Genomic DNA, 25076 nt, shown 5'->3' with positions numbered 1-25076 from the left:
CTCCATGTTGGGCTCTACATTGGGTATGGAGCCTGCTTAAGATTCTTTCTCTCCCTCTTAATCTGCCCCGCCCTGGCCCCCCCCAAAATATATATGTACATCAATATCAAAAAAGACAAAGAGGGGCACCTGGGTGGCTCAGTGTGTTAAAGCCTCTGCCTTTGGCTCAGGTCATGATCTCAGGGTCCTGGAATCGAGCCCCGCATCGGGCTCTCTGCTTGGCAGGGAGCCTGCTTCCCTCCCCCCTCTTCCTGCCTCTCTGCCTCCTTGTGATCGCTCTCTCTGTCAAATAAATAAATAAAATCTTTTTAAAAAAGAGCCATGATACATGTAAATGACCTTCAAATGGTTCAGAAAAAATATGTATAGCCATCTGTAGATCTATATCTGTATCTGTATATACAGAGCGCACAACGATAAACCAAAGGGGCCAAATGTTATCAGCTGGTGAATCCGAGTCAAGAGTATGCAGATATACTTTATAGCAGTCTCACAGCTTAATTCCAAAATTAAATGTTTGGAAAGTGCATTAGCTCCCTACATTGCTGAAGAATCTCAATCTTGCTACATCTTGGTGATTTTTGGTTGTGTGGCCGGCTCTTTGCGGAGCTCTCTGAAGGGCTGTAAATTATGTTCCAACCCTTTGGAAGCTTGACATCTCTTGAGGAGGGAAGTCTCTCAAATAGGAGGCAGAAAAGATCATAAAAGTTCAACTAGGAAGTTTGAAAATGGAGAAGAGATCAGGATATGTGGATGTGGACAGGATTAAGAAAGACTTCAAGGAGAAGTTGGGGTCTGAGCCCCGAAAGCAGGATTCAAATCAAATCGGTAGAGGGTATTTCAGACAAAGCCAAAAAATAGTTGCATATCTCCAGGAAAGGCTGGTGCAGACTGATGAGTGGAATGAAGGCTGGGTATTAGGAAGGACTGGAGAATAGTGCTGAGTAGATAAGATGCGCCCGGTCCGTGAGTTCCTCAAGAGCAGTGTCTACCTAGATCTCCTGCAACAGTATCCCCCGCAGCGGAGGGCACAGGGTCAAACTCATGGGAAGAGTTCAATATATTCTTTTTTTTTTTTAAAGATTTTATTTATTTATTTGACAGAGAGAGATCACAAGTAGGCAGAGAGGCAGGCAGAGAGAGAGGAGGAAGCAGGCTCCCTGCCGAGCAGAGAGCCCGATGTGGGGCTCGATCCCAGGACCCTGAAATCATGACCTGAGCCGAAGGCAGCGGCTTAACCCACTGAGCCACCCACGTGCCCCATCAATATATTCTTATTATTGGATTGAGAACAAGTAATTTAATCCCCAAACCAATCTAAGGAGTTTGGCCCCAAGTCTATATATAACAGGTCGATGTATAATTTTTTATAGATTTTGAGCCCAAGGCATGTTCCTTCTAAAGCTCAAGCCAGGCGAGCTAAGAGGTAGTGCAAGGGCTGGACAGACACCCATGTTAAGGTAGTTCCAGGTGGCAAAGCCACTGTGGGATTCTACTGTCTGATACACAGCTCTTTCCAGGGGAACCTGCATTTTAAAAGAATGACCTCGCAAGAAAGCTGCACTTTTGGTAAAGGGAGGAATCTCCCCAAGTGGGAGCATTTCAGATAGGAGAGGATACTGCTTAACCTCAGGGCTTACAGCTGGAGGCCTGGCTGCTAGGCTCTTTTGAGTGTTTTTGAGGCCCGGTTCTCTCCCTAGAAGCAGTTGGCATTGTCACCGGCTTCAAGAGTGTCCCAGGGGCAGGCCCACATTGCCACAGCAGGTCCCTGCCCACGTGTCCATGTTCTAGCAGAACTGTATGCAAATTTTAGTTAAACACGCCCCCCCCACTCACTTTCATTAAGTCTTCCGCCATTTGTCTTCATTTCTGATTTCTTTTATTTTTTAAAGATTTTATTTATTTATTTGAGAAAGGGAAAGAGAGCATAAGCAGGGAGAGTGGAAGAGGGAGAAGCAGGTCCCCTCGCAGAGCAAGGAGCCCAATGTGGGGTTCCATCCCAGGACCCTGGGATCATGACCTGAGCTGAAGGCAGATGCTTAACCGACTGAGCCACCCAGGCATCCCTATTTGCAATTTCTTTTAACTAGCCAGTTCCCTCTAATGCCTTTAGGTTCAATGATACACCAACCAACTCCCCATGGCTCACAGACCAAATCTGCTCCCCCTGCCTGCATTTGGAAAGCTTTTTGGAATGCTTTTTGCATTTTCCAGTGGTTGAAAAAAAATCAAAAGGATGATAATTCAGGACACAGGGAAATGAAATTCACGTGTGAATTTCAAATTTCAGTATCTACAAATACAGTTTTATTGGCACCTAGCCATGTTCATCCTTCTCTATATTATCTATGGCTGCTTTTGTGCTGGAGTGAACAGTTGCAGAGGCCACATTGCTGCAAAGCCTAAAATAACTTACTGGCTGGTCCTGTATAGAAGTTTGCTGATCCCTGGTCTACAACAATGGTTCTCAATATGGAACGATTTTGCCCTCCAGGAGACATTCGGCAATGTCTGGGGACATTTTGGGTTATCATAGTTTGGTGGGGAGGGAGAGTGCCAATCACGCTATAATGCATAGGACGGCCCCTACGACAAAGAATTCTCTGATTTATAATGTCAATAGTGCTGAGGTTGAGAAACCCTGGATTAGAGGAACCTAAGGTACTTCAAGTAAAACTCCATCCTTAATAAGGGATGTGGTTTATTGAACCAGGTTGTTAATTTTCATTTGCTCATGTAGATTTCACAATCACCCTGCAAAGCAATTACTTCTATTCTCCTTTTACGAAAAGTTTTAAACCCAACTTGCCCCAGAGCACACAGCAAGAGTGTCGGGCTCCAGCGCGCATATTTTTCCACACCCAGGGGCCTGCCACTGCTCAGTGACGTCATAGGCGAGTGTTGTCTGTGTCTCCCTACTACCCTCTAGTGGGAGAGCTGCGCAAACGCAGGACAGTGTTGTTTCCTCCGGCACGGGGTCTCCAGCCTCTGGCCAATCGGGAAATGAAACCGCGGAGAGAAAACCCCACCTCGACTGCAACCAGAATTGTAAAAAGCTGACCCTTCTCCCCTCTTGCCCACCTTAACGCTGGGGGCAAGAGGAGGCTTCCCTCCCTGGTAGACCCAGGACGTAAAGTCCTACTTGTTATCTATAGAATGCTTTCCGAGTCATGAAGCATGGTCCTATTCAATGAATTTCCAGGATGCTCACATCACAGGAATAAATGAAAGAAAGACATGCGGTGCAGAGTTCTTTTCCTGCAGGAATTAATACTCACCAGAATCTTGTTCTGCAGGATCTGGCATTCCACTTTCTCCACCTTTTATCCTAGGTGACAATCAAGCTCAATGCATCCGTTAAACCCATGCTAATAAAGGAAAACGGAGGACTTCCTGCCCCCCCCCCGTGGGAACTGTAGGCCCAAACGGCAAGATGGGGGCATGGCAGCCCGCTTGCCAAGATTATATATGCACTTGCCTCCCTGAGCCGCTGGGAGTCACCCACGTGGAAGGCAGCTACCCACTCCTCCCAGGGCAAATCGTGGTGGGACGCATCACCTAACGATTTAAGATCAGATCACACAGCCTTGGAGCATTTCTTTGAATTTTATTGAAAACTGACATGGACATTAGAAAGGTATCAAGCTAAACAGTGCTGGTTTTGGGGTGTTTCTCCTGGCAAATGAAAGCCCCAGAGGGGCGGTGACCGGTCACACTTTTGAGCAAAAAGAACAAAGGAGAAGAAAGAAAAACACACAGAGATTCTGGAAAACATGCAAAGAGGCTCTCTCAGGAGACACCAGACAGTGGAATGGCAATGATTGTAGGGATATACAGGAAAGAGCGCGCTTACATGGTATTTTGATGCAAGTTAAGCCAATGAATTCAAGGCAGATCTATTAACACGAAGCTCTCCTTGCAGACCCCAGGTTGAGCAGAAACCTCTCTCAAAACCCCAAATGGCCCTGGAGGGTTGAATGGAGTAGTTTTGCTCTTACTAACCTTAAAGCCTCTCCTGTCTCTCCCTTCCCCGCCTGAGGGTGAATGGATCCGTTTTCCCCCTTACTGGGGCAGGGGCGGGGTGAGTTCTGCAGAAGGCCTGTGAATGCTGAAGAGAGGACTGTCGCTTGACTTTCTCTTCCATATTCAGAAATATTTAACCGGCGAGTGGCCGTCGACAGTCAACCCACTGGACTGGAGAATTGGTGTTTAAAAAGGAAAACCAGGAAACTTGGGAACAGAGCTTCCACACCCACAGCTGTCTCCCGTCCTAGTCACTGACACTTGGGTGAGTCGTCCTGCAGCTGTCTCTCTCAGGTTACCTTTGGTCCGTTCTCCAGCTCGGAAGATTCTTTTCCTGCCTTGCTTAGGTTAGGACAAGACATTTCCATTTAAAATACCATGTAAGCCAGGAGAGCCCTTGTGGAGTGTGGTGTGTGTTACGGGCCCAGTTTGAGGGGAGAAGGGGATTGGTTGGTTTCTGGTTTGAGACAAGATAATGGCAGTCTTCTCCTGGAGACTTAGTGCAGCTGCTGAAGACAAGATTAAAAAAAGCTGGAGAGGGAGAGAGAAAGAGAAAGAAAACATGAAATTAGCCAAAGAGAAAGGACATTCAGAGTAAGACCAGGCAAGGGGCGTGGGTCGCGGGAGGCAGCACAGAGGATACTAGGAGAAGACAGGTTAGGAAAGGGGGTCACCGACAGACCGGAACCACCGGAAGTCTGCTGAGAAGATTTTTAAGAACACCACACACTGGTTTGAAGCTTCTTGTTTTAATTAAAAAAAAAAAAAAGCCACGTGTGAATGCCAAATGATTAAAACCAAAACCAAAAGTGATTTGCACCGCAGCGAGGAAAAGGAAACTTCTTGGCTTAAGAGGAATGGGGTGTGTGTGTGTGTGTGTGTGTGTGATCACATATAGGAATTTTTCAGGAAAGCCATTCCGTTCCAGTCTGGGAAAATACTGACTGGATTTGTCTCACCAGAGGTTAACAGAGTACTTAAGGGTATTTAAAACAACAACAATTGTACGAATTACAAAGAAAAAAACTGGTTCCGTCTACAGTGAGAAAACTACCCAGGAAAAGAACCATTTTTTTTTCCACGTCAGATGGGTAATGTGCCGAGGTCGTAACAAGGTTTGAGGGTGGCACATGTCACACAGGAGCGTGAACACCCTAATCATCATGCTTATGAACTACAAAAAGAACTATGTTAATCCTTTTAGTTGACTTCAGAAAGGCCTTCTGTTCCCTCGCAGGTTAGATTTTTTCCTTTACCAAACTTCCTTGATTACAAGGGTCCTGTAAGGCACCTATTCCACACTCACGTGCCTGGGCCCCCGTCCAGAGTTCCAGAAAAGCGGACCTGTTGTCTGGTCAACAGGCACCGTCAGCAGAAACGCTCAGCTCAGAAGTTGGCCTGGAGTCCTCTGCTTTGCCGGCCCCCACCCACTCCCTCCTCAGTTTCCTATGGGGGTAGGGGGAACCCTCAAAGGCCCTGTGATGTCAACTATCCGTTTTCTCCCAAAATCAAAAGACCTTGGTCTCCAGCAACAGAGAGGAACAGGCTGAATCCATTTGTGACACGGAGGCGGGATCAGGAGACACTGAATTTCGCCTGCTTTCCACCGCAGAACAGCACTGGGACATCGGGCCAGTCCCTCGACTTCTCCGGCTCTCCATTTCCTTTGGGTCGTATCTGTTTGATGAACCAAAATTTCTCCCTGGCCCTGACCTTCCCGCCTAGTCCCTGAAGTTCTCCCAAAGCTGGCTGGCGGGTCTACTACTTTTGAAGTTTTCAGAGCTCCTCAGGCCTCAAGTAGTTAATATGTAAACAAATGCAAATGAGAAGCCCCCCATTTGTGATGCAAATGATAACCCAGGGAAATGGTGATCGGCTGGTTGTTTGAGTTTGAGGTTCTTGGGAAAGAGCTGTTAAGACTGGACCCCAAGACAGCAAAGCTGCAAATGCAATGCCTTTCCCAAGGACACCTGCCAGCCCTAATGTCGGATCTCTCCGAGCTACTGGCGGAATATCGTTTTTTGTTTGTTTTGTTTTGAACCTCCACGCATGGGATCTCCTAAAATCCTCCCCTAGGAGACTTGGATTTTTCTCAAGAAACTCCAAATTTGCCTCTGGCCACTAACCAATGAGTGACTCACCCAACACTACACATAAAAACTGCACTCTTGCTCTGCCAACAAGAAGAGAGAACATGTGCGTACATTCGTTTCTTGTTGCTTCTACTTTTCACTTCCTGTATTATTTACAATCTCTTAGGGAAGAGAGGAAAGCCCCTCCCCATCCTCAGCACTTCGGAAAGCCCTGAAAATTTGGCATAGCCTGGTTTTACTATGTGTTTTGGGGGGGGGGGGGAAATGTGATACCCTCCCCCTCAAAAAAACCCTTAAAAAAAAAAAAAGTAAAGAAGAAGAAGGTCATGATCATTGCCAGCGGACTCGGAGGCAGAACTCAGAAGGAGAGGTGGAAGTCCGTGGCTGGGGTGGGGGTGGGGGGTGGGGGGTGGGGGGTACTGTCTGCCCCTTCCCCCAAAGGAAAGCTGTCAGTTAAAATAGGAACCTTGGCTTAAAAGGCTAAATGGAGTCCAGTCCAGCTGTAGCGGGGAATACTATTCAGTACACAGCCATGGATTACTGCAAAGGAAGGGCAGAGAAACGGCGCATTAGCCACACATTATTGCCACGTGACCTTCAGCTCGGTCTCTTGCTTCCTCTCTCACTGGACAAACACCAAAGGATGCTGTACCTTGTGGCCCTGACAGTGGAGGGCTCTCTACTTCAAAGGGGTTCCCAAAGCCACTATCCCATAGGCCCATTATAAAAATTGGGGCTGAACTACATTTTAAATATCACATCCAGATAAAGTTAGGGACCTTCCCAGACAGAACCCCTCTTCTCTCCTCCCCAGCAGACAGTCTCGCCTCTTCTTATGGGTGGGTGGGGGGGAGACACAGGTTAAAATTCATCCTATGCACCAACTAAAGACTGGAAGACGCATCAGAGCAAAGCTGAAAACATTGCTTCTTTGACCTTGCAGTCTGGCAGTTTCCAGCATGAACCTGCAACTAGGCCTGCCTGAGTAGAACGGAGATACTGAGACACCTCAGAATTCCAGAAGTCTATCATTGAAGACACTAGGTTGATAATAACATTCAGGTTTATTCTCCCTTCTGCATTTGTGGGTTATCTGGAATTAGAGAGAGCAGAGATTTATGTTCTTTTCTTCAGCAGTCATGTTTTCTGGAAAGGACTTGGTTCTGGATTTTTAACACAACTTGAGTACAACTTACTTGGAGCAACTCAAAACTGGAAAAGGCGGGGCTGAGAGGCCTGAAGAAAAAGGCACCAGAGGATCTCCTTTTGGAGCTCTCTGAGAAGGGGCCATGGCTCCTGTTGGGGGTTAGGAGGGGGTCAGGGAAGCCCAGTGCGTGGGGACTAACTGGGACTCACTGGCGCTTATGCAGCCACGGTGGAGGCAAATACTTCAGGGAAACAAGCAGCAATCAGAATTCGAACAGGGAAGCTGGTGGTGGAGAGTAGGAGATGGGACCCTCGAACATGTTCTAGTCTGGCAAAGATGGCGGGGGAGTGGCTGGCGGTGGTGGGGAGGGGCAGGGACTGGGATGCAGGAGGCATCTCCACTTCCAAGCCACGTGACCGCTGGCTTCTTGACCAGAGGCCAGACACCATCCTCAGACTCCCAGGCTTCTCTAAACTTTGGCAGGAAAAGGGGGGAGGGCATGGGTTGTGTGCCCCCTCAGGCGTGTTAAGAGGAGATTAGAGAAAGGGAGGCCCAGCTCTGTTGCGCAGGAAAAGGGCGTCTACAGGAAGCCCAAACTGAAAATGAAAAGAGAAGTTGGGTTAATGAATGGATGGATTAATGTACAACAACAACAACAAAAGGTTAGAAGGAAATTGTCGTGATGGCTAATGGATAAATTAGGATATAGCTATGTTAGAATAAGGTCTTATTGCATTGGCTCCTGGAAACATGCTCTCTCTCTCACATACCCCCATACCTCTCAGAGTGACAGGAGAGTGGCTTTAGCTAAGCAAAATAATTACCAACAGCCAAAGAATACTTTCTCTCTTCTTAATTACTAGGCCCTGATGCCCTGCCCCAAGACACTGTACAGGAGTCCAGTCAGCAAATCTCCAACCAGGGGGCCTCAGGCCACTGGGCAGAGTGCCAGGCTCTTGGCCACGGCTTGCCTTGTCCCACAGGGAAAGTAGAGGGGGTGGAGGTTTCTCCTCAGGTAGACTCTGGAGCAGCCCCACTTAACTAACTGGTACCCTGAGGCAGGACTGGGAAGTATCTGGAGATGGTTGAGGGGTGTGCAGTAGGGTCCAGACCACACTACCTGCCACTATTTTGGGAGCCTCAGTAAGCCTCTGAAATTCCCCACTCCTTCATCCATTTGTCTTGCAAACTAAAGACTATTCTTTTCTTCTCTGCCTCACAGGATTGTTGCAAGGGGAAAATAATATGTCGTCTGGAGAAACGCTTTGGAAAGTATTAAAATGCCACACAAATGCTCACCCCTTATTCTAGTCTTTGTCTACTTCCCGGGGGAGGAGAGACCTAAACAACATGGCGACGGCCTATGCTCGGGGCAGTGTGGGCGGGCGGACATATTTTGGTACGTGTATCCTGTCCACATCCTGTGTGTGCGCGCACACACACACACACACACACACCCCACGGGCCAAGGGGCCAGAAACCATTGAGATAACAGTATGGGCAACTGTGTAGGGGTCCCAGAGGAATATCTCTTGCAAGTGCAGACTGTGGGCCCCTAGAGCCTCCAGACATTTCAAAACCAGGGAGGAACAGCGAGCCTCCCCTTGCCCGTGCTGCAGTTAATGAGGGGTGGCCTTTGTGATCTGCCCCTCGAATGAGGGCTTTGGAGGAGGGGACAGGCTGCCCTTGTGGCTTTCAGATGCCCTGGAGCCCAGCCCCCCACCCTTACTTGGTTTGGGACTGTCCTCGCAGTCTGCTGGGGAGAAGCCTGCCAGGAAAAGCTGATCTACGTGGGGTTAGGGTGGGCTGTTCCCACTGGTTGCCAACTGTCTCTCACTTGCACAGCATGGCTTTAATTATAGTTTTGCCAGAATTCATTTTCGTAATGGCTACTAACAATGATTTACCCAGGAAAACATGAACCAAACTGTGTCAGGCCCTGGGCACTGCAACCAAAGTCAACCAAAGTCTAACCCACCAGGATTCGTCTTTGCTGCGGTCCTCCCTGAAAACAGGGAGGCAAATACGCAGAGCCCCTAGAGGCGTCAGACACTTTGCTGGAGGCATGAGAGCCACAGCAGTCACAGACGCTCTAGGAATTCTAAGTCTTCCCAAATGGAGATCTGCAGCTTCATACCCATCAACTAATAGGGGCTCCAAGACTTGCCTTTAAGCCAGACAATAAATTATTGCATTATTCTTTTAGGGTTGTTTCCTTTGGCCAAATTTCAGGGGCCTTGTGTTTCAGAAGCCTCTGGGGACTTCCTCCTGGAGATCTGCTTGAAATTAGAATGTCTTGCCAGCTGCCTGAAGTCCCCAGACCGATACTGCCAGCCACGGATTTGGCGAATAACAGCAGGCTGTCCATTTAAATCATAAACTACATTGTGGGGAGAAGCCTTCTTGATAGTTTACATTCCGTGATCCAGACAAGCCAAATGCAGAAGGCGTTTATGAGACAGCTGGGGTATTCGGAACACTGGCTAGAATGTGATGGTAACAAATTGTGCATTTTGTAGGTGTGGTAACAGTGGCGTTGTGGTTATGGGTTTTTTTTTTAAAGAGTCATCATCTCTTAGAGACCCCTGCATAAGTACTGACAGATAAATGATATGGCTTTTGCTTTACAGGAATCCAGCAGGTTTGGGATTAACAGATGAGATGGCATTGGCCATATCTGGGGAGTTTTGGGGGGACCGGGCTGTGGACACACAGGGTTACATTATACTCTCTTCTCTTGTTCTTGTCTGGAAGCTTCTATGGCCAAGTTTAACAAAATAGCAGTATGCCTAATTCTGTGAAACATATACTTATGTTCCCTTGCTACTCACAGAGTCTAGAAGAATAGATAAAAGGTGCTTAACCATTGCTATAATTAACTTATAAACTACATGATGCCAAGGACTGTATTCACTCCACAGACATACCAGCCCTCAGGAATCCATGCTGCCAAAGTTTGCCTACTTGCCTTCTTATCGAAGGAGTTCAGGCAGCTGGTCTTTATAGAATGACATGTAAGGAAATCTCTATAATATCTTAAACCTCATTTTCTTCCATTTTTATTATGGGTTTTTTTGGGAGGGGGGTGGGCACAGAGCCAAAGGCAAATTTGAGAACTTGAACCCCTTGGATAAGAAACGGCCACCAGAGGGAAACAGAGAAGCAAGTTTCTGTTGACTTGGAACAGTCCCAAACCTGGGGTTCAATGTCAACCCTGACATTACAGGACAGACCAGCGAGCCCATTAATCTCCCTCATCACTACCCATTAGTTAATTCTGAAAGTGATGATTAAGGGCATTTTTAAGAGAAAGAAACAGCTACAATTGACACCTCAGCTACCCGTCACAGAATCCACCTAGGCTACCCAGCCGTCGCAGCGGCAAGTCTGAAAACACTCCGCTTGTCCCCATGCAGGCCAACATTCCACACGTACCCTGGAGACTACAGCAAACTGTTGCTTAATGCTGTCAGTCACAAGAGCTAGGACCGTGAAGCAGCTTTTTGGTGACTGAGTATGCGTGTTGAGTGGAGAGAGGGATTTGGGGAGATGTGTTCTAGAAGCCACCGCCAGTTCTACTGAGAGTTAATAAAGCTTACCAGGACCTGGGTCTCATGCAGCATGCGGCAAACAGCAGAGTTAACTGTAAAACAGTAAGAGCTGATGAAGAGAGAGTGAGCTTGAGGACAAATCCAATTTTATGAGTTGACGCAAACAATGAAGGGTTAGCGATCAAAGGAAATGAGGAAGAGTGGGGTTGGGGGAGAGGGAGGGTGGTGGGTACGGACCCCTGAATCATGGGCACTCTTTCTTAACCTCTGGAGAAGACATGTCCCGCTATGGAGGGTCTTCTGCCTGGAGCGGGAGAGGGGGGATCTGTCCACGTGAGACCACTAGGAGGGAGCGCCTGGTCTGGGAGGAACTTCAAGTGAGCGTCGGAATAGGAAATATTTACAGTTTAGTGTCAGTTTAGTGTCAGGCTGTGAGGTTAGAGCTGGAGGACAGATTTAGTTTTTCCCAATCTTAAAAATAGGAACCCATTCTTGCTGGTGTGACTCACACACAATCCCAGATCAGTTCATAGACAGCGTGTCCAAAGACGCTTTTTTCTGGCTAGTTAAACTTTGTCCATCAGGTAACACCAAAACAAGTTCATTAGTCCGTGAATCTGACACAGAGTCTGGGGACTCAGTAACACAAATTTCTGGGCTCATGGGTGACAATGTTCAAATTATAGTTTTGAATAACTGGATTGGGGCACTGGGTGTGTTCAGATAGTAACTACTTCACTGTTGTGCCGAAGCCACTGTTTTATTCCTAAGTGATCAGTTGAGGCAAGAATAAGTCGCTAAGAACAGAAGGTAAAGATCGTGGACACCTTTTAGATCCTGGGGTCCCTTTGGTAAGGACGTGGCCCAGGACTCCCCGTGAGGGCTTCCTCACACTGTGTCACATTGTGTCACACTGTGCAAGCAACTACAGCATAGAGGACCCCTGGATAAGTCCCACTGGGAATCCTTTCCTCTCCTCTGGCTCCAGGATGCCGAATGGGGAGCTCAGGCCAGCAAAGCCACAAGGCAGCTCAGGGTTATGGGCCCGCACGGGAGCAGGAGCCCATGCTGTCCTGCCTTATCAAGTACCAGGGGGACGGACAGACTCTATAGTCACTGCCAGCTTGAGGTTGGGGCACATGGAGTCTACTAGCACCTGGGGGCTCCCCACCAAGTACTCACCACCCGACAATGATGTGGCCAAGAGGGAGGGATGGCACAAACTGGGAGACCTGGACTGGGCTGCAGCCTTCAGTAAAAGCAGTTAAACTGCGGGCTGCGGCTAAGTGAGAAGCGGGTCGGGGGGCTAGAGGCATGGGGAGGTGAATGCCTCAGACACGGGATGAACAAGCAGGCCCATAAGCCACATTGGCACCAAGCTCTTGGGGAGAAAGAGGGTGCCTGGGGGCTTTTGCTAAGGCGGGCTCTCTCCTCTGCCCTCTGAGTGCTCCTCTTCCTTCACCTGTTCCTTGCAATTCTGCAGATCTCAGGGTTTCCTCCTTTCTTTCTCCCCTCCCATGCTCCGTTTGCCCCACTTGGGTCCCTCCTTCCCCTGCTCCCTGGACCTTGCCGGGCTTTCCCACCCAGCTGAGCAGAGGGGCTGGGGCCCCTGGGACCACAGCCCGCCCCTACTCTCAGTTCCCCAACTCAGGGGACACGGAGACCAGTGATAGGGACTCAAACGCAAAATGCACCTGTCAGCCCACAGCCCTCACCCCCTGCCCAGTCTCCGGGCCCTGTGCTGAGGGGATGAGCAGGAGGAGAGAGAAGCTACAGCCCCGAGCAGCCCACCACTTACTTTTTCTTCTCTTTGTCCCTTTTCAGAGTCTGTGAGCCTCCAGCTTGGGAGCCCTGGGACTGGAGCAGCTCGGCCGCTGTCTTTCTCTGTTTGAAGGCGTTCACTTCATCGTCCAGGGACTTCTTCTTATCCTCCAGCTTCTTCTTCTCATCCTGGTGTAGCTTCTTTAGACGGTCAAACTTCTCGTGCAGCTGGCAGGGAAGCACAGGGGGTCTGAGGAGAGGCCCCCTGGGAGCGGCTCCTCATGGAGCCAAGTCCAGGGCAGGTGGGGACCGGCGGCACCGGCGGGGACCTGAGGAGACATTTCTGCCAGGGATTGCTGTGATGGCACCAGAGGGCATGGTGTCTGCGGTAGGTCCCTCCCCTGCCACCTCATCTCCATGTCTCTGCTCTTGAATGTGGTCAGGGGACTGTTATTAATGTCTATTAATTAAAAATTAGTATTAAGAACCGTTCTGGTGTTATTTGTATTTTATGAGGAAACTGGGCAGAGAAGTGAAGGAATTTGCCCAAGGTTAATCCATACTTCAGAGGATTATATGACAAGATGGCCCAATATGAGAGGGGGCCTCTGCCTTTCCTTACTCCCTCTGGTCAAGGAGGATCACCATGGGTTGCAGGAAAAACTTCAGCAGTGCCGAAGCTGGCCAAAGAAAATACTTGTCCTCAGACATGGAAGGAGATGAAAGGATTTTATAAAATGGAATGAATGCAGAGACCTCAGCTTTGACCAAGGGGAGACTCAGCTAGCCCTAGATAGAACCCAGACACCCGAAGGAGAACGGTAAGAACATTCTGGCATGCCACTGCGCTAACAAACCAGAACGTGATCAAGTCCCCTGAATACCAAGTATAACCTCACTTTCTTTTGAGGGTTCTGGAGAGAATTTAGGATTCCATAGCAATCAAATCACACCACAGAGGAGGACAAGTCTCCGGGTCCTACAAGTGTTTGGGACTGTCACTTAGTAAGGGGAGATGGATGACAGGCTGGCTGAACAGATCGGCTTTTACTCGTCCCCTGGGGTACAGTGGTGGAAGCTGTGGCCATCTGTTTGCTCTAACCTGGCTTTCATTCACTGGCCTTTCACTCATTTATCTTTGAGAACCCCTCGTGTCTCCTCCAATGTACCAGGTGGCATTTTGCTTTTGAAAAAGTGAAACTGAAAAACAAATCAATATCCATGCCATGGACTTTTCCCTTGACTCTTGAGCAGCACTGCCGCATAGAACTTTCTGTGGTGATGGACATGTTCATAGCTGGGCTCTCCAATATGGTAGCCACCACTACAGGAGGACTGAGCATTTGAAACAGGGTTAATGCGACTGAGAAACTGAGTTGTACATTTTATTTCATTTTAGTCCATTTAAGTGTAAACAGCCACACGTGGTTAGTGGCTATGGGAGTGCGAGGCTCTAGAGAATTAAGGGACACAGAATGAGAACACATCCCAGCCTTGGGGAATGAGGGATCAAGAAGACACAGATCTCACAGCATCCTCGGTGCCAGTCAAGGCAGGGTTGCTGATGCCGGGCCCTATTCCTGCCTGGAAGCTTCGAGACTCCTGCCGGCTGTGTCCTTGTGGCAGAAGCCTCTACTGAATCCAAGCTGAGCCCCCTCTTCCTGTCTGTTGGGCAGTCAGGGTCACATTTACCTCTTTCTCAGCCTCTTTAAGTTCAGCTTCTTTCTCTTTGACTCTCTGGACAAACATCTGTCTCATCTCCTCTTCTTTTTTCTGGAGCTCCCCCAGGAACTCATTCCTTTTGGCCTCATATGTCTCCTGTAAGCTGCGAATATGGTCAGGTTAATTCCCCTGCCTTTGGAATGGCCCTTCGTCGATGAAAACTGGCCCCAGTGATCCTCCCTGGGTCCCCCCACCCCCCCTTTCCCCCATTCTGGGAGAGGTGCAAAGACAGAACCATAAAGCTGCAGGCAGCTGGCTTGGCGTGTGACCCGCAGGGTCATGGGCTGCTCGAGGGGGCTGAGGTAGCCCTGGGGAACTGACAAGACACTTGGAACTAAAAGTGACTCCGAGCATCTGTTTCTCTGACCCGGTGACCCAGGTGAGGAAAGAGGACCAGAGAGGTGAGGCGATTTGCTCAAGGCCACATGGCTAGATAGAGGCAAGGCAGGAACCAGAAGCCGGGTCTCTGGTCTCTTAATCTGGGTCTTTCCTCTGCACCTGGCTCCCATGTCCTGGCTCCGAAATGGACCACATTAGTAGAATATTTCAAAAAAACATGTGGTGAGACTCCACCGTGTGCTAGACACAGGCTCAAGTGACGCTATGCTAGTCATTCAGCATCTAGAGCCAACAGCCACTGGGCCCACCACCAAGGAACTCACGGTCGGTCTACTGGGAGGTGCCCAGGCCAAGTCTCCCTGCCCCCAGCCTCAGTTTTAAAACCACAGGAGTCAACCTAGTGAAGAAGAGGAGGGCTCATGCTCTGAAGAGGGCAGCAGGTGGAAGGGCACATGTGGAGAAACGATGATGCACTTGGGGAGCTGGGCGGGTCCAAGATGGCCGGAGAGGATCGCAGAAGCTTTGGAGCAGAGGAAGGTGAGGTTCCCAAGTCCAGCGGGAGAGAGCAGGTGTTGGAGGTCGCCCTGCGCACTTGGCCTTTTAGCCACTGCAGGGTTTCAAGCAGGAGGACTGACTTCACACCATTTGAAAATGAGAAAGACCCCTCCGGCTGTTGCGTGAAGGACAGGCTTCCCCACAGTCCAAAGAAGAAATGACAGGATCGCTCACTCCCACAAAAAAGCCGGAAAAAAACAATGAGATCTTGCCATGTATCACAAGACAGAGGGAGCCGAGGGCAGGCGGGGGGGCGGAAGCCTAAGTGAAAGGAGTCGGTCAGAGAAAGACAAATGCCAGGTGATTTCACCTGTACGTGCGACTTAAGAAACAAAAACAAATGAACAAGGAGAAAGGAGAGACAGACAAACAAAAAAACCAGACTCTTAAATACAATGAATCATGGAACACTGCATCAAAAACTAATGATGTACTATACGGTGACTAACATAACATAATCTAAAAAATACGGAGAATAAGGTTGCCAGGTGTGGGCTGGGCGGGGGGTGTTGGGAGGAGATGGGTGGGGATGGAGGAAATGGGATAAAGAAGGAACAATGGGGGGCGCCTGGGTGGCTCAGTGGGGTAAGCCTCTGCCTTTGGCTCAGGTCATGATCCCAGGGTCCTGGGATCGAGCCCCGACAGGCTCTCTGCTCGGCAAGGAGCCTGCTTCCCCCTCTCTCTCTGCCTGCCTCTCTGTCTACTTGTGATCTCTCTCTGTCAAATAAATAAATAAAATCTTTTTTTTAAATCCAGATTTGAGGGAACCTACAGGACAGTGAGGGAAGCAGAAGGACGTTAGAATAATTTGAGTTTTTTGGCTCAGGCAACTAGGTGGACAGTGGACCCAGGAAGTGCAGCAAGGAACCCTGGGAAAGGGGTGTGTTTACGAGGGGACAAGACGGAGTGAAGTTTAGACCCCTGCACTTGGGGGTATGTCCTCCATGGGGCGTCCAAGTCAGACTATCTGGTTGGCAGTTGGAGCAATGAGTTTGGGGCTCAAAAGTACGATTCCGGCATGGGAGTCATCTCTTTCTAAGCAGTAAGAAGGGCTGATGGTAAAAAGAACTTGCTGCCAAGAGAAGGAGGGGCAAGAGCAGAGGCCCTAGGAAGGAACCCTGGGGTACCCCAACATTTAAAGTGAGCTGAAGAAAAGGTGCCTGCCAGTGTGGCCCAGAGGAAGAAGTGGAGAGAAGGACCCGACCCTGCCCGGCCAGTGTGAGGGAAGCCAAAGGCAGAGAGAATTTCGGGAAAGCAGCGGTGGGGAGGAATACTGAACGACTGAATGAGCAGGCTGGGGCACACAGCAGCAGATTAAAGCTGTGGGAGAGGGGTGCCTGGGTGACTCAGTCAGTGAAACGTCTGCCTTCAGTTCAGGTCATGATCCTGGGGTCCTGGGATGGAGTCCCGCGTCACCCTCCCTGCTCAGTGCAGAGCCTGCTTCTCCCTCTGCCCCTTCCCTCCACGCCGTTTGTGCTCCCTCTCTCTCTGATAAATACAGAAATAAATCTTAAAAAAAGATAAAGCTGTAGGAAGGGAGAGGGAAAACTGAGGGAGTACCCACCAGAGAGGCGAGCACAACTTCCCCCATCCCCAGGAGCTCCAGCCGCCCCTGTCCCCGAAGGGGAGCGAGTCCACTCCTTCGGAACCAAGCCTCCCTGCAGGACTGGCCACGCTCTGCCCCTAGGCCGACTTCATGCTGGGAACAGGTACTGTGGGATCTCAGGGACCATCTGAAAACCTGGACCCACAAGCACCCCCCTCACTTCCTAATTGAGGCCCGACACTTCCTAAGAGGGGACTGAGCTGTAAAATAAAGGACATCCCATCGTGATTTCCAGTGTGGGACTTATGTCACACATCATGCAGACAGATCAGATGGCTGCTGTCGGCATAGGAAACCACTTTCAGAAACATGCCTCTTGAAGAAAAAAAATAAAGAAAGAAAGAAACATTCCTCTTGTCTGAAAGCATCTCAGATTCTGATTTGAGAAGTATGTCAGAGATTATCAACATCCCACGGTCGGAAAAAACCTTGCCCTTGAACGCAGACACTAAGGACAGTGCCTGAAGAGCATGAAGGTCATCGACAAGTGCGCAATGACTGCTACCCGGTCCCGTCATCTGGGCTTGACAAGGGGAAGGAGGGGACGGAGCAGCTCAGAAATCTGGCGGGGCAGCCTGAGTCCAAAGAAGCAAGCGGGCCCATAGGCAGGGTCCGGGGCAAGCCTTCCACAGTCACAGGGTGGGCCAGGCTGGCTGGAGGGGTACCTGAAGGGTTTGCTGTCGGGGTCTGTGTCCTTGAAGCCCATCTCCTCCAGCTTACAGCGCCGGTAAAGCTCGTAGTGCCGGCTGTGGGTCTGCTCCCGGAGGTCCTCCATGTTCACCCGGATCAGCATCTCCCGAAGCTTCACGAAGTCACAGTGGGCCTCGTTCTCCACTGCACGGCAGGGGAGGGGGGTTGAAAGCGCACTGAGAGGAGGGCCAGAAGCAGCGGAAACGGACCGATCGAGAGGCCAGAGGCCTCCCGGCCACATGGCCCCTCCATCTGGGTGTACACAGCCTGCGAATTGGCCTCCTGATCCCCTTTTCCACGGAAAACACACATGAACAGTTACGAGGCGGACAATAATGGAAAACTACAAAACCATAAAAAAAAAATCTAAGAAGGCATTCCGTGGCACCTCACGGGAACGTCTGTTTGCTCTGTGCCGCCTTTGCATTCATGGGAAATGCACATTCAGCCATCCGTCCCATGAAGAGTTCTGGCATCTCTGCTCTCAGTATTGTGTGAGGCACCAGGAATTCAGAAACGAAGTCACGGAGCCTTGCCCTAAGGAGCTTACAGTGGAGTGGAAGATTGGAAGCAAACAGGCAAATACAATGCAAAAATTACCAAAGCGGAGGCCTGTATGGTGCAAGCCCAGAGGACGGGTGGGGGCCGAAGGTGCCCCAGCAGAGTGAAGGCTTCACTAGAGAGGCTCTTGAAGGAAAAATGAGAATGTATCAGGCAGATCGGGAAAGGGTCCACACAAGGTCTCAATAACGTTAGGCAAGTTTACGTGGCTAGCAAGTGGCGGTTGGGCATGAAATGCAGGTGAGCTAAAGGGGGGGCTCTGAGCAGGCGCCAAGTCTCCAAAGAATAAAGGGAAACAACTAGGACCTCTGTACACTGCAGTGACCAGGAAGGGTATGAACCAAGGTATGACTTGCCTGAATGGTAGGTCTGAGATTCAAAGGACGTGTGTTTTAGAGGGCAGAGGGTGACAGACAGCAGTAGTGATGACCGGGCGAAGCGGATCCCACTTTCTGGCCCAAATGAAAATGCTCCCCGTCAAAGGAGTAGGGCAAAGGTCTGCAGTTGGGGCAGTGGCCGAGAAGGACAGAAACAGAGACTAAATCATAGCCAAGTGGACTTGTGGTTGGAACACAGGGCTGTGTGCCTACGCTGGATGACGGTGGGGGTGTCTGGCCTGATCATGAGGGGACAGTGCTGTCTGAGATGACAAACTGGCCTAGTCACCCTAGGTTCTGTCTTCCAGGGCCTGGGGGAGGGGAGTGAGGGCAGGGAGGGAGTCTGAAATGACAGAGTGACCTTTTCAACGCTCACGTCAGCTCATATAACCCCTCTGCTTGAGACCCATGGCCCTGGGACACTGGGCGGGCTCACTGAAAGAGCATGCAACACTAGATCTTGGAGTCGTGAGTTTGAGCCCCACACTGGGTATAGAGATTACTTAAATAAGCAAATAAGCATCAGTCAGGCAATTCTCCGGACCAGCTCTTCTTCCTCCATCTCCGCACAGTGATGCCTGGTGGCCGGTCAGAAGGATTGACTCCAAGGTCACTTGAACAGAACAGTGAACTGCAACTTACATGAAACACCTTCAAAAACCCCTCTGCCGGTTAGGTGTGCACGATCTAAATGGCAGGAAGTCACTGGAACCAGTTGGCTGGTTTCTCCTCATTTTACTCCACATGATTGTCTCTCAGACCACAAACTCATTCCCAGCTAGGACTATGGGTCCAGGAACCATTCACAAATGTTCCTAGCAAAGCATCTTGGCCCCAGATGGCAGAGAAGACCAAAACCTAGCACGGCTCCAATAACCAGTCCTGTCCTACCTATGGAAAAATCCAGCGACCGCTGGAGAGGCTCCGGTGTGCCCAGAAGCATGCCAGCTTTATATGCAAAGTGGATTAACTTCCCACCCACTTCCGGTTGTTTGTTCAGTGGCAGGGATGAGCATATAGAACACCAGTGGCCCTCTTGCACATGGTACCCCTCTAAAACCCAGCTTAGAGCTGAAGATTTGGAGGACCAGAAGCTTCTTCTACCCACGGCCAGCATCCCAGGCCTTGCTGTATCCACAGAACTGACTAGTTCCATGGGTAACTTACCACGGGTCAGGCAGACCACAAAAGGAAGTTTCCTGAGTGTATATATGTCTGTTTTGAAATTGTATAATATTTATACACACACACACACACACAGAAATAAAGAAGAAAAAATGAATACCAATGTATCTACAATTCCAATGAAACAGTACCAGCACCTTTGTGTCTCTGCCTGGACTTGAAAAGAGGCTGAACCACTATTCTGACTTCGGGCTTTGCCATCCTTCCTTTTTCTTTACTGTTTTGCCACTTACGTATGAATTCCTAAGAAGACCAATCTTCTTCAGTGTCGTCTACTTTGGGAATTCACACCAATGGAGCCATACAGCATGTATGCTTCTCTGATTTATTAAGCCCAGTCTTATGTTTCTGAGACTCATTCGTGTATGAGTAACTATAATCCATTCATTTTCGCCACTGATATCCCATTAGATGAATGTTTTGCAATTCATCTGATCTATTTCAGATGGCTTTCTGGGTTGTCTGCTACTCATCTACTATATTCTTGTACGTCTCCTGGTGCCCTAGGCGCACCTGAAGCCAATACCCATGTTTTCTTGAATGTTTTTGTTCCAGGAACTTCTCCATTAGAGACCAAGAGACCTGCTCATGGCAGAGAATTTGGGGGCGGGGGGCGGGGCGGAGCTGCTGGAAGCCGCAGCCATTTGAGTAGAGACCGGGGATGAGTTAGGGACTAGTCGCACAGCGGCTGGACACAGGGAAAGGGGCCCTATCTCCTGGAGACTCACTCACCCTGCACGGTGCCCCAAGGATACTGCCGCGCCTTCATCATCTTGTTGCCGATCTTCAGCTCCTCTGTGCTGCCGATGACAGCGAACGGCAGGTGCGCCTGGAACAGAAGGCAAACTGAGGCTTAGAGCAGTGCTCCCAGAAAAAGGCGCCGAGGGTCCCTTGATACAACCGTTGCCTGACGGGGACTTTCCCGTCACCTTCTGTCAGCTGCTCTCAGAGCATCTCCTCAGCAACCCCCTCCACCCCTTCCCACTCCGCTCACTGTGCCTGAAGTGGGGACAGAGGAAAAAGGAGGTTAAGGGTACATGGAACACCGGCTGGGGTGGCCGTGGGAAATGTTGCGTTGATCCTAGGAGGGGACTGAACTGTGAGGGTCGTTGGGTGTGTAACACACGGGGCGCAATGGGGGCACTGAAGTCGGAGGGACATCCGGGCATTCCCGCTCAGGACCCCAAGACAGGTGGGGACCCTCAAATCCACCCCTAAGCACTTTCTGGGAAAATGCCACTCCTCCTGCCAAGAGCCAGGGCTTCAGCCACAAGACACAAAAGAGCCAGAGGGCAGCGATGGCAAAGGGCTAGACCGGGGGAGGAAGTGAGAAAGAGAACCTTCTGGCGCATTCCCGGCTCTTAGCCGAAAGCGATGGAGGGGGCTGTGTGAAATGGGCAGGGATTTCTCTGGGCTCACGAGGAAAGGAGGGGAGAAAAAAAAAAACTCAAGGAGAGAAAAAAGGCATTAAAAAAAGATCAGTTTGTCTTCCCTTGGGCCTGTTAGATTTCTCCCCACAGGCCTTGGTTAGTTAGGGAACAGGGTCACTGGCTTCCCCTCTTGCTCACCGCACAGTCATTCTAGCCCTTGCCCATGGTAAGGAAGGCCCAGCCCCCGCCAGGGCTCCTGAGACCTCTCACGGCACACGCTTGGCAACCAGCAGCAAAGTCTGCTCTGATAAGCATCCACAAACGGAATTTTCAGGGCGCTGCTGGGCAGCTCTCACTGGCTTCTCATGACAGCCCTATGGGGCAGTTCTCATACTCTCATCCACTTGCAATCTGGGGAAAACGACTCGCCCAGGTCCCTAACTCCTGGGCCCAAATCTTGCCAGGGAACAGTAAGGCCACCGTGCTTTTGCTGCCGGGCCCTCCTGGCCCCCCGCTGCCACCCGCGTGCTGCCTCCTGGTTGAATGGCATCTGCTGGAAGCCAGCTAGCCACAAAAGGCAGAAAAGCATGGGGCCGGGCTTTGGCCCGCGTTCTGCTGCTCTTGAGTGTTGGGTGGTTTAGACGACCCACAGAGAGTCAAGCAGAGTAGGGTCAGGGTACGCCCTCCAAGCAAACACCCTCCCGGGGGTGGCACTTTGCAGCTATGGGCCCAGGAAGGAGACTCTGATGGCAGCAGGATGGCACTGCCCCTGAAACGTGGGTGGGGAGTGGTGGAGTGTCCCCTGATGTCAGACAGCCAGTCTCCAAAAACTGAGAAGCTCTCAAGCCTCCTCTTGGGAGTCTGTTCTCAGATTCACCACCTTTCCTGTCTTGTGTCTACCTTGCATTCCTCTCAGTATATTTTGAAGGGTTGGATAGGGGCACCTGGGTGGCTCAGTCGGTAAAGCGTCTGCCTTCAGCTTGGGTCATGATCCCAGGGTCCTGGGATCGAGCCAGGCGTCAGGCTCCCTGCTCAGCCAAGAGCCTGCTTTTCCCTCTCCCTCTGCCCGCTGCTCCCCCTGTTTGTGTTCTCTGTCTCTCTCTCAAACAAATAAAAATAATAAAATATTTAAAAGTAAATTAAAAAAAAAAAGTCTGGATGACCCAGTTGGCATGAATGAGTCTATTCCAGTTCCAAAACATCCATTACAGTTGGGAGGTTGGATGACCTTTCTCCTCTAAGGGCCTTCTAATAACGAACGCATCTCGGGGGTACCGACGGGCACCAAGGCGGGAGGACACAATGACTTGTCGCCCCGCTATGCTAATTTGTTTGCCAAATTCTAGAAGGTAGCAGCTGATACCGTAATGATAACTCAGGGGCGGTGGCAGCTGGAAAGTTTTCTAAAAATGGCTTTTATTACCAGTCTTTCCTGAGCCTGGCTATACCCGGGCATTATGTCATTAGGAAAAACTGATGCCTCTCAACAGAGAGAGAAAAAAAATCTATTCTCAAAGCAGAGGCTTTCTGAAAGCTATTAGCTGTCTCCTTGAAATCACAACATTGAAGAGTTCACAGCAACAGCATCAACACATTGTAAAGAAGCTTGAAGAGATGTTTGACTCCGGCCTTGCACATTACTCATTCTTCTGGTGGGGGGGGGGGTAGTGTCGTGGGATTAGAGAGGAAAGATGGCAAGTCGGGATGCTGTTTTTTTTTTTTTCTTTTTGATTCATTCACACTTAATAAAGCAAAGCATCACCCTGAAACTTAAAAATAACATTTCTCTAGTCACCAGAAAAATTGGAGGCTATATGTCATTTTTTCCTCCCTTGGTGGGGAGAGGGTTCGATGATCCAGAGTCTCGGAAGCCAGCCAACTTTCCCTGCTGTGGTTGTCATGGCATTGTTTTGGTCAGAGAGGAAGACTGTTTGCCTTTCTGGCAGTCCCGGGGGCAGGGGGGAGGGCTGGTTTAGACCCAAAGCAGCATCAAAGAGGAGGCTGGAAGGAGAGGTCCGAATCTCCAGCTCCAGACTCTCCCTAAAGTTGGCCTTTCCCTCCCTCTGTCTCTGGCTATTAATCTCTGCGTCTCTGAGGCTTTGAAGCAGCCAAGGATAAGGGAGAGGAGCTGTTTGGGTTCGGGGTTCTTTCTCATAAACACCCGAGATTCAGACGATGGAGAGTTGACTGCAGTAAAATGGATGGTATTGTTCGACTAGTTTGTAAAATAATAATAATAAACACAGGGGCGCCTGGGCAGCTCAGTCAGTTAAACGTCTGCCTTCAGCTCAGGTCATGATCCCAGGGTTCTGGGATCGAGCCTCCCATCTGGCTCCCTGCTTCTCCCTCTCCTTCTGCCTGCCATTCCCCCCTGCTCATGCATGCTCTCTCGCTCTCTCGCAAAAACAAATAAATGAAATCTTTCTAAAGAAGAAAAATAATAAAAAATAATAAAAATAAACAGCAAAGTCAGCAAGTTGAATTCCTCTGCCCACACTCACGTTCATGGTTCCATTGATCTCTGCCACTGATTCATCATCTGTCGGGAATTGGTAGATCTGGACCCCGTTGCTGACAAGTTCGCTGGTGATTTTGATTTTGAACTTGGTTAGCTCACTCTTCGAAATGGCGTCTGATTTGGCAATGATGGGGATGATGTTCACCTGCCGAAGGGAGGCGCAAAGCAGAATCTCTGTTGGTAATCTGCGACCGATAGCGGCGTGACAGAGGACTCCCACGAGCTCAACCCACCAGCCCAGGACTGGCCACCTCTGTAGCCAAATCACAGCATAATAAATGATGATGGGGGTCGCTTACTCAGTGCTGTGTGCTGAACTAAGTGCTTTACATGGATTACCACAATGAATCCTGAAGACACCCCTCTCACTTTACTGATGAGAAACCGAGGCACAGGGGGGCTCGGTAACTTGTCCAAGGCCACAGAGCAGTAAGTAGCAGAACTGGGATCCAGATCCAACTTCGGCCTTCTTCCTAATTCCAGAATCTTAACCAGCTCAGCTCCAAATCGATGAGCTGTGTGATACCTTAATATCGAGGTCACTTCTTGAGTGATTCCAAGCAGAAAGATGACAGTTGGGAATCTGTGCTTGACAAGAAGGGCAGGGGGCCTCTCCTTGTCAACAGTAAATTGTTCCAACCTATCTGGGGCAGGTTTGCCCCAGTGTGTTAGGGACCCACCTCCTTTCTAGCAGTAAACTTATGAACCAACCCAGTTGGAGGGAGAGGACCCTCTCAGTCTCCAGTGTGATCTGACACCTCATGCAAACAAGAGTTACCCTGCCTGTTTTGCGATTAATTTCTGTACAAAGCAAGCAGGTGGATATGTCCTATTGCCGACAGCAGGACAAAGGCCTAACGCCACACCAAGGTTCAATCCACCTGAGCCCTGGCCCCTGAAATGACTCCAAGGAGAGACAGGGATTTTGCAGCGGGAAGGTAAAGAATTGTGACACGCACGTGTCTTCGTGAGACAGAGCACACCTGGGCTCAGGTTCACGTGCGGGGCAGAGGTGTTGCCACCAGCAGACTTGGGGCAGGGGATGGGAAGCATCATCGACAGTCCTTGGGCCCCAGGAGGAGCTCTACACTTGGAGGCTAAAGACAGCCTGCTTTATGCTTTACCTGAGGAGTACCCGCAAAGGTTGTCTCCAGTGTCATGCGCAGCTCAGAGAAAGATGGGACCCTACAGGTACGTTCTTTGAAGTCTTCGAAGGACACAGGGCAGCGGGGGGTGGTGGGAGGGTCAAAGCCATTGCCAAGGTGGAACAGCAGACAGAGCCAATTCTCCTTGTCACTTTCCACGGTGTCCCCATGGACTCAGGACCAGCATGTGCCAAAGGCTGATTAACTCCACCCAACCCACCCACCAGACCACCGGTGCGTGGCTCTCTGCTGCCCTATACAGGACACGCAGGGCATAGCGACCTTTCCAGAGCAGCCCAGTTCTCGTGGGTGGTGAGCATCCTGGGGCAAAAAAATCAAAAATTTGCTTCTATTTTGATTTGACCTGAAAGTGTCTTTTTATCATGAATAGGCTACTAAGTAATGCATATAAATTTGAATTTCACAAAATAAA

General features: G+C 50.0%; 1 protein-coding gene and 1 non-coding gene across 12 annotated transcripts in view; both read right to left on the bottom strand.

Annotated features, from left to right (window-relative positions):
- Positions 1 to 3587: 3587 nt before the first annotated feature.
- SEPTIN6 (septin 6) overlaps positions 3588 to 25076 on the bottom strand; it is a 60438-nt gene continuing 38949 nt past the window's right edge. For 6 of the 11 annotated variants that reach the window (XM_004762079.3, XM_045068238.1, XM_004762082.3 and 3 more), the window contains 7 exons: positions 23482 to 23643; positions 20343 to 20439; positions 17463 to 17631; positions 14268 to 14400; positions 12613 to 12803; positions 10863 to 10923; positions 7162 to 7859 (listed from right to left, as the gene is read on the bottom strand). In XM_004762079.3, coding sequence (XP_004762136.1) covers positions 7800 to 7859; positions 10863 to 10923; positions 12613 to 12803; positions 14268 to 14400; positions 17463 to 17631; positions 20343 to 20439; positions 23482 to 23643 — 873 coding nt within the window. In that variant the 3' untranslated portion in view covers positions 7162 to 7799. Of the gene's footprint in view, positions 4555 to 4756; positions 6657 to 7161; positions 7860 to 10862; positions 10924 to 12612; positions 12804 to 14267; positions 14401 to 17462; positions 17632 to 20342; positions 20440 to 23481; positions 23644 to 25076 lie in introns of those variants that run through there. The other 5 variants (XM_045068237.1, XM_013061236.2, XM_013061235.2 and 2 more) reach the window with 5 other exon arrangements.
- On the bottom strand, positions 5105 to 5209 carry LOC123388582. The gene has a single exon (XR_006603057.1). It is a non-coding gene; the product is annotated as a small nucleolar RNA U13 (small nucleolar RNA).

Source organism: Mustela putorius, unplaced genomic scaffold, assembly GCF_011764305.1.
Source record: "Mustela putorius furo isolate JIRA1106 unplaced genomic scaffold, ASM1176430v1.1 tig00003901_pilon_pilon_pilon, whole genome shotgun sequence".
Classification (NCBI taxonomy): Eukaryota; Metazoa; Chordata; class Mammalia; order Carnivora; family Mustelidae; genus Mustela; species Mustela putorius.
This window is presented reverse-complemented; position numbering and strand designations above follow the sequence as displayed.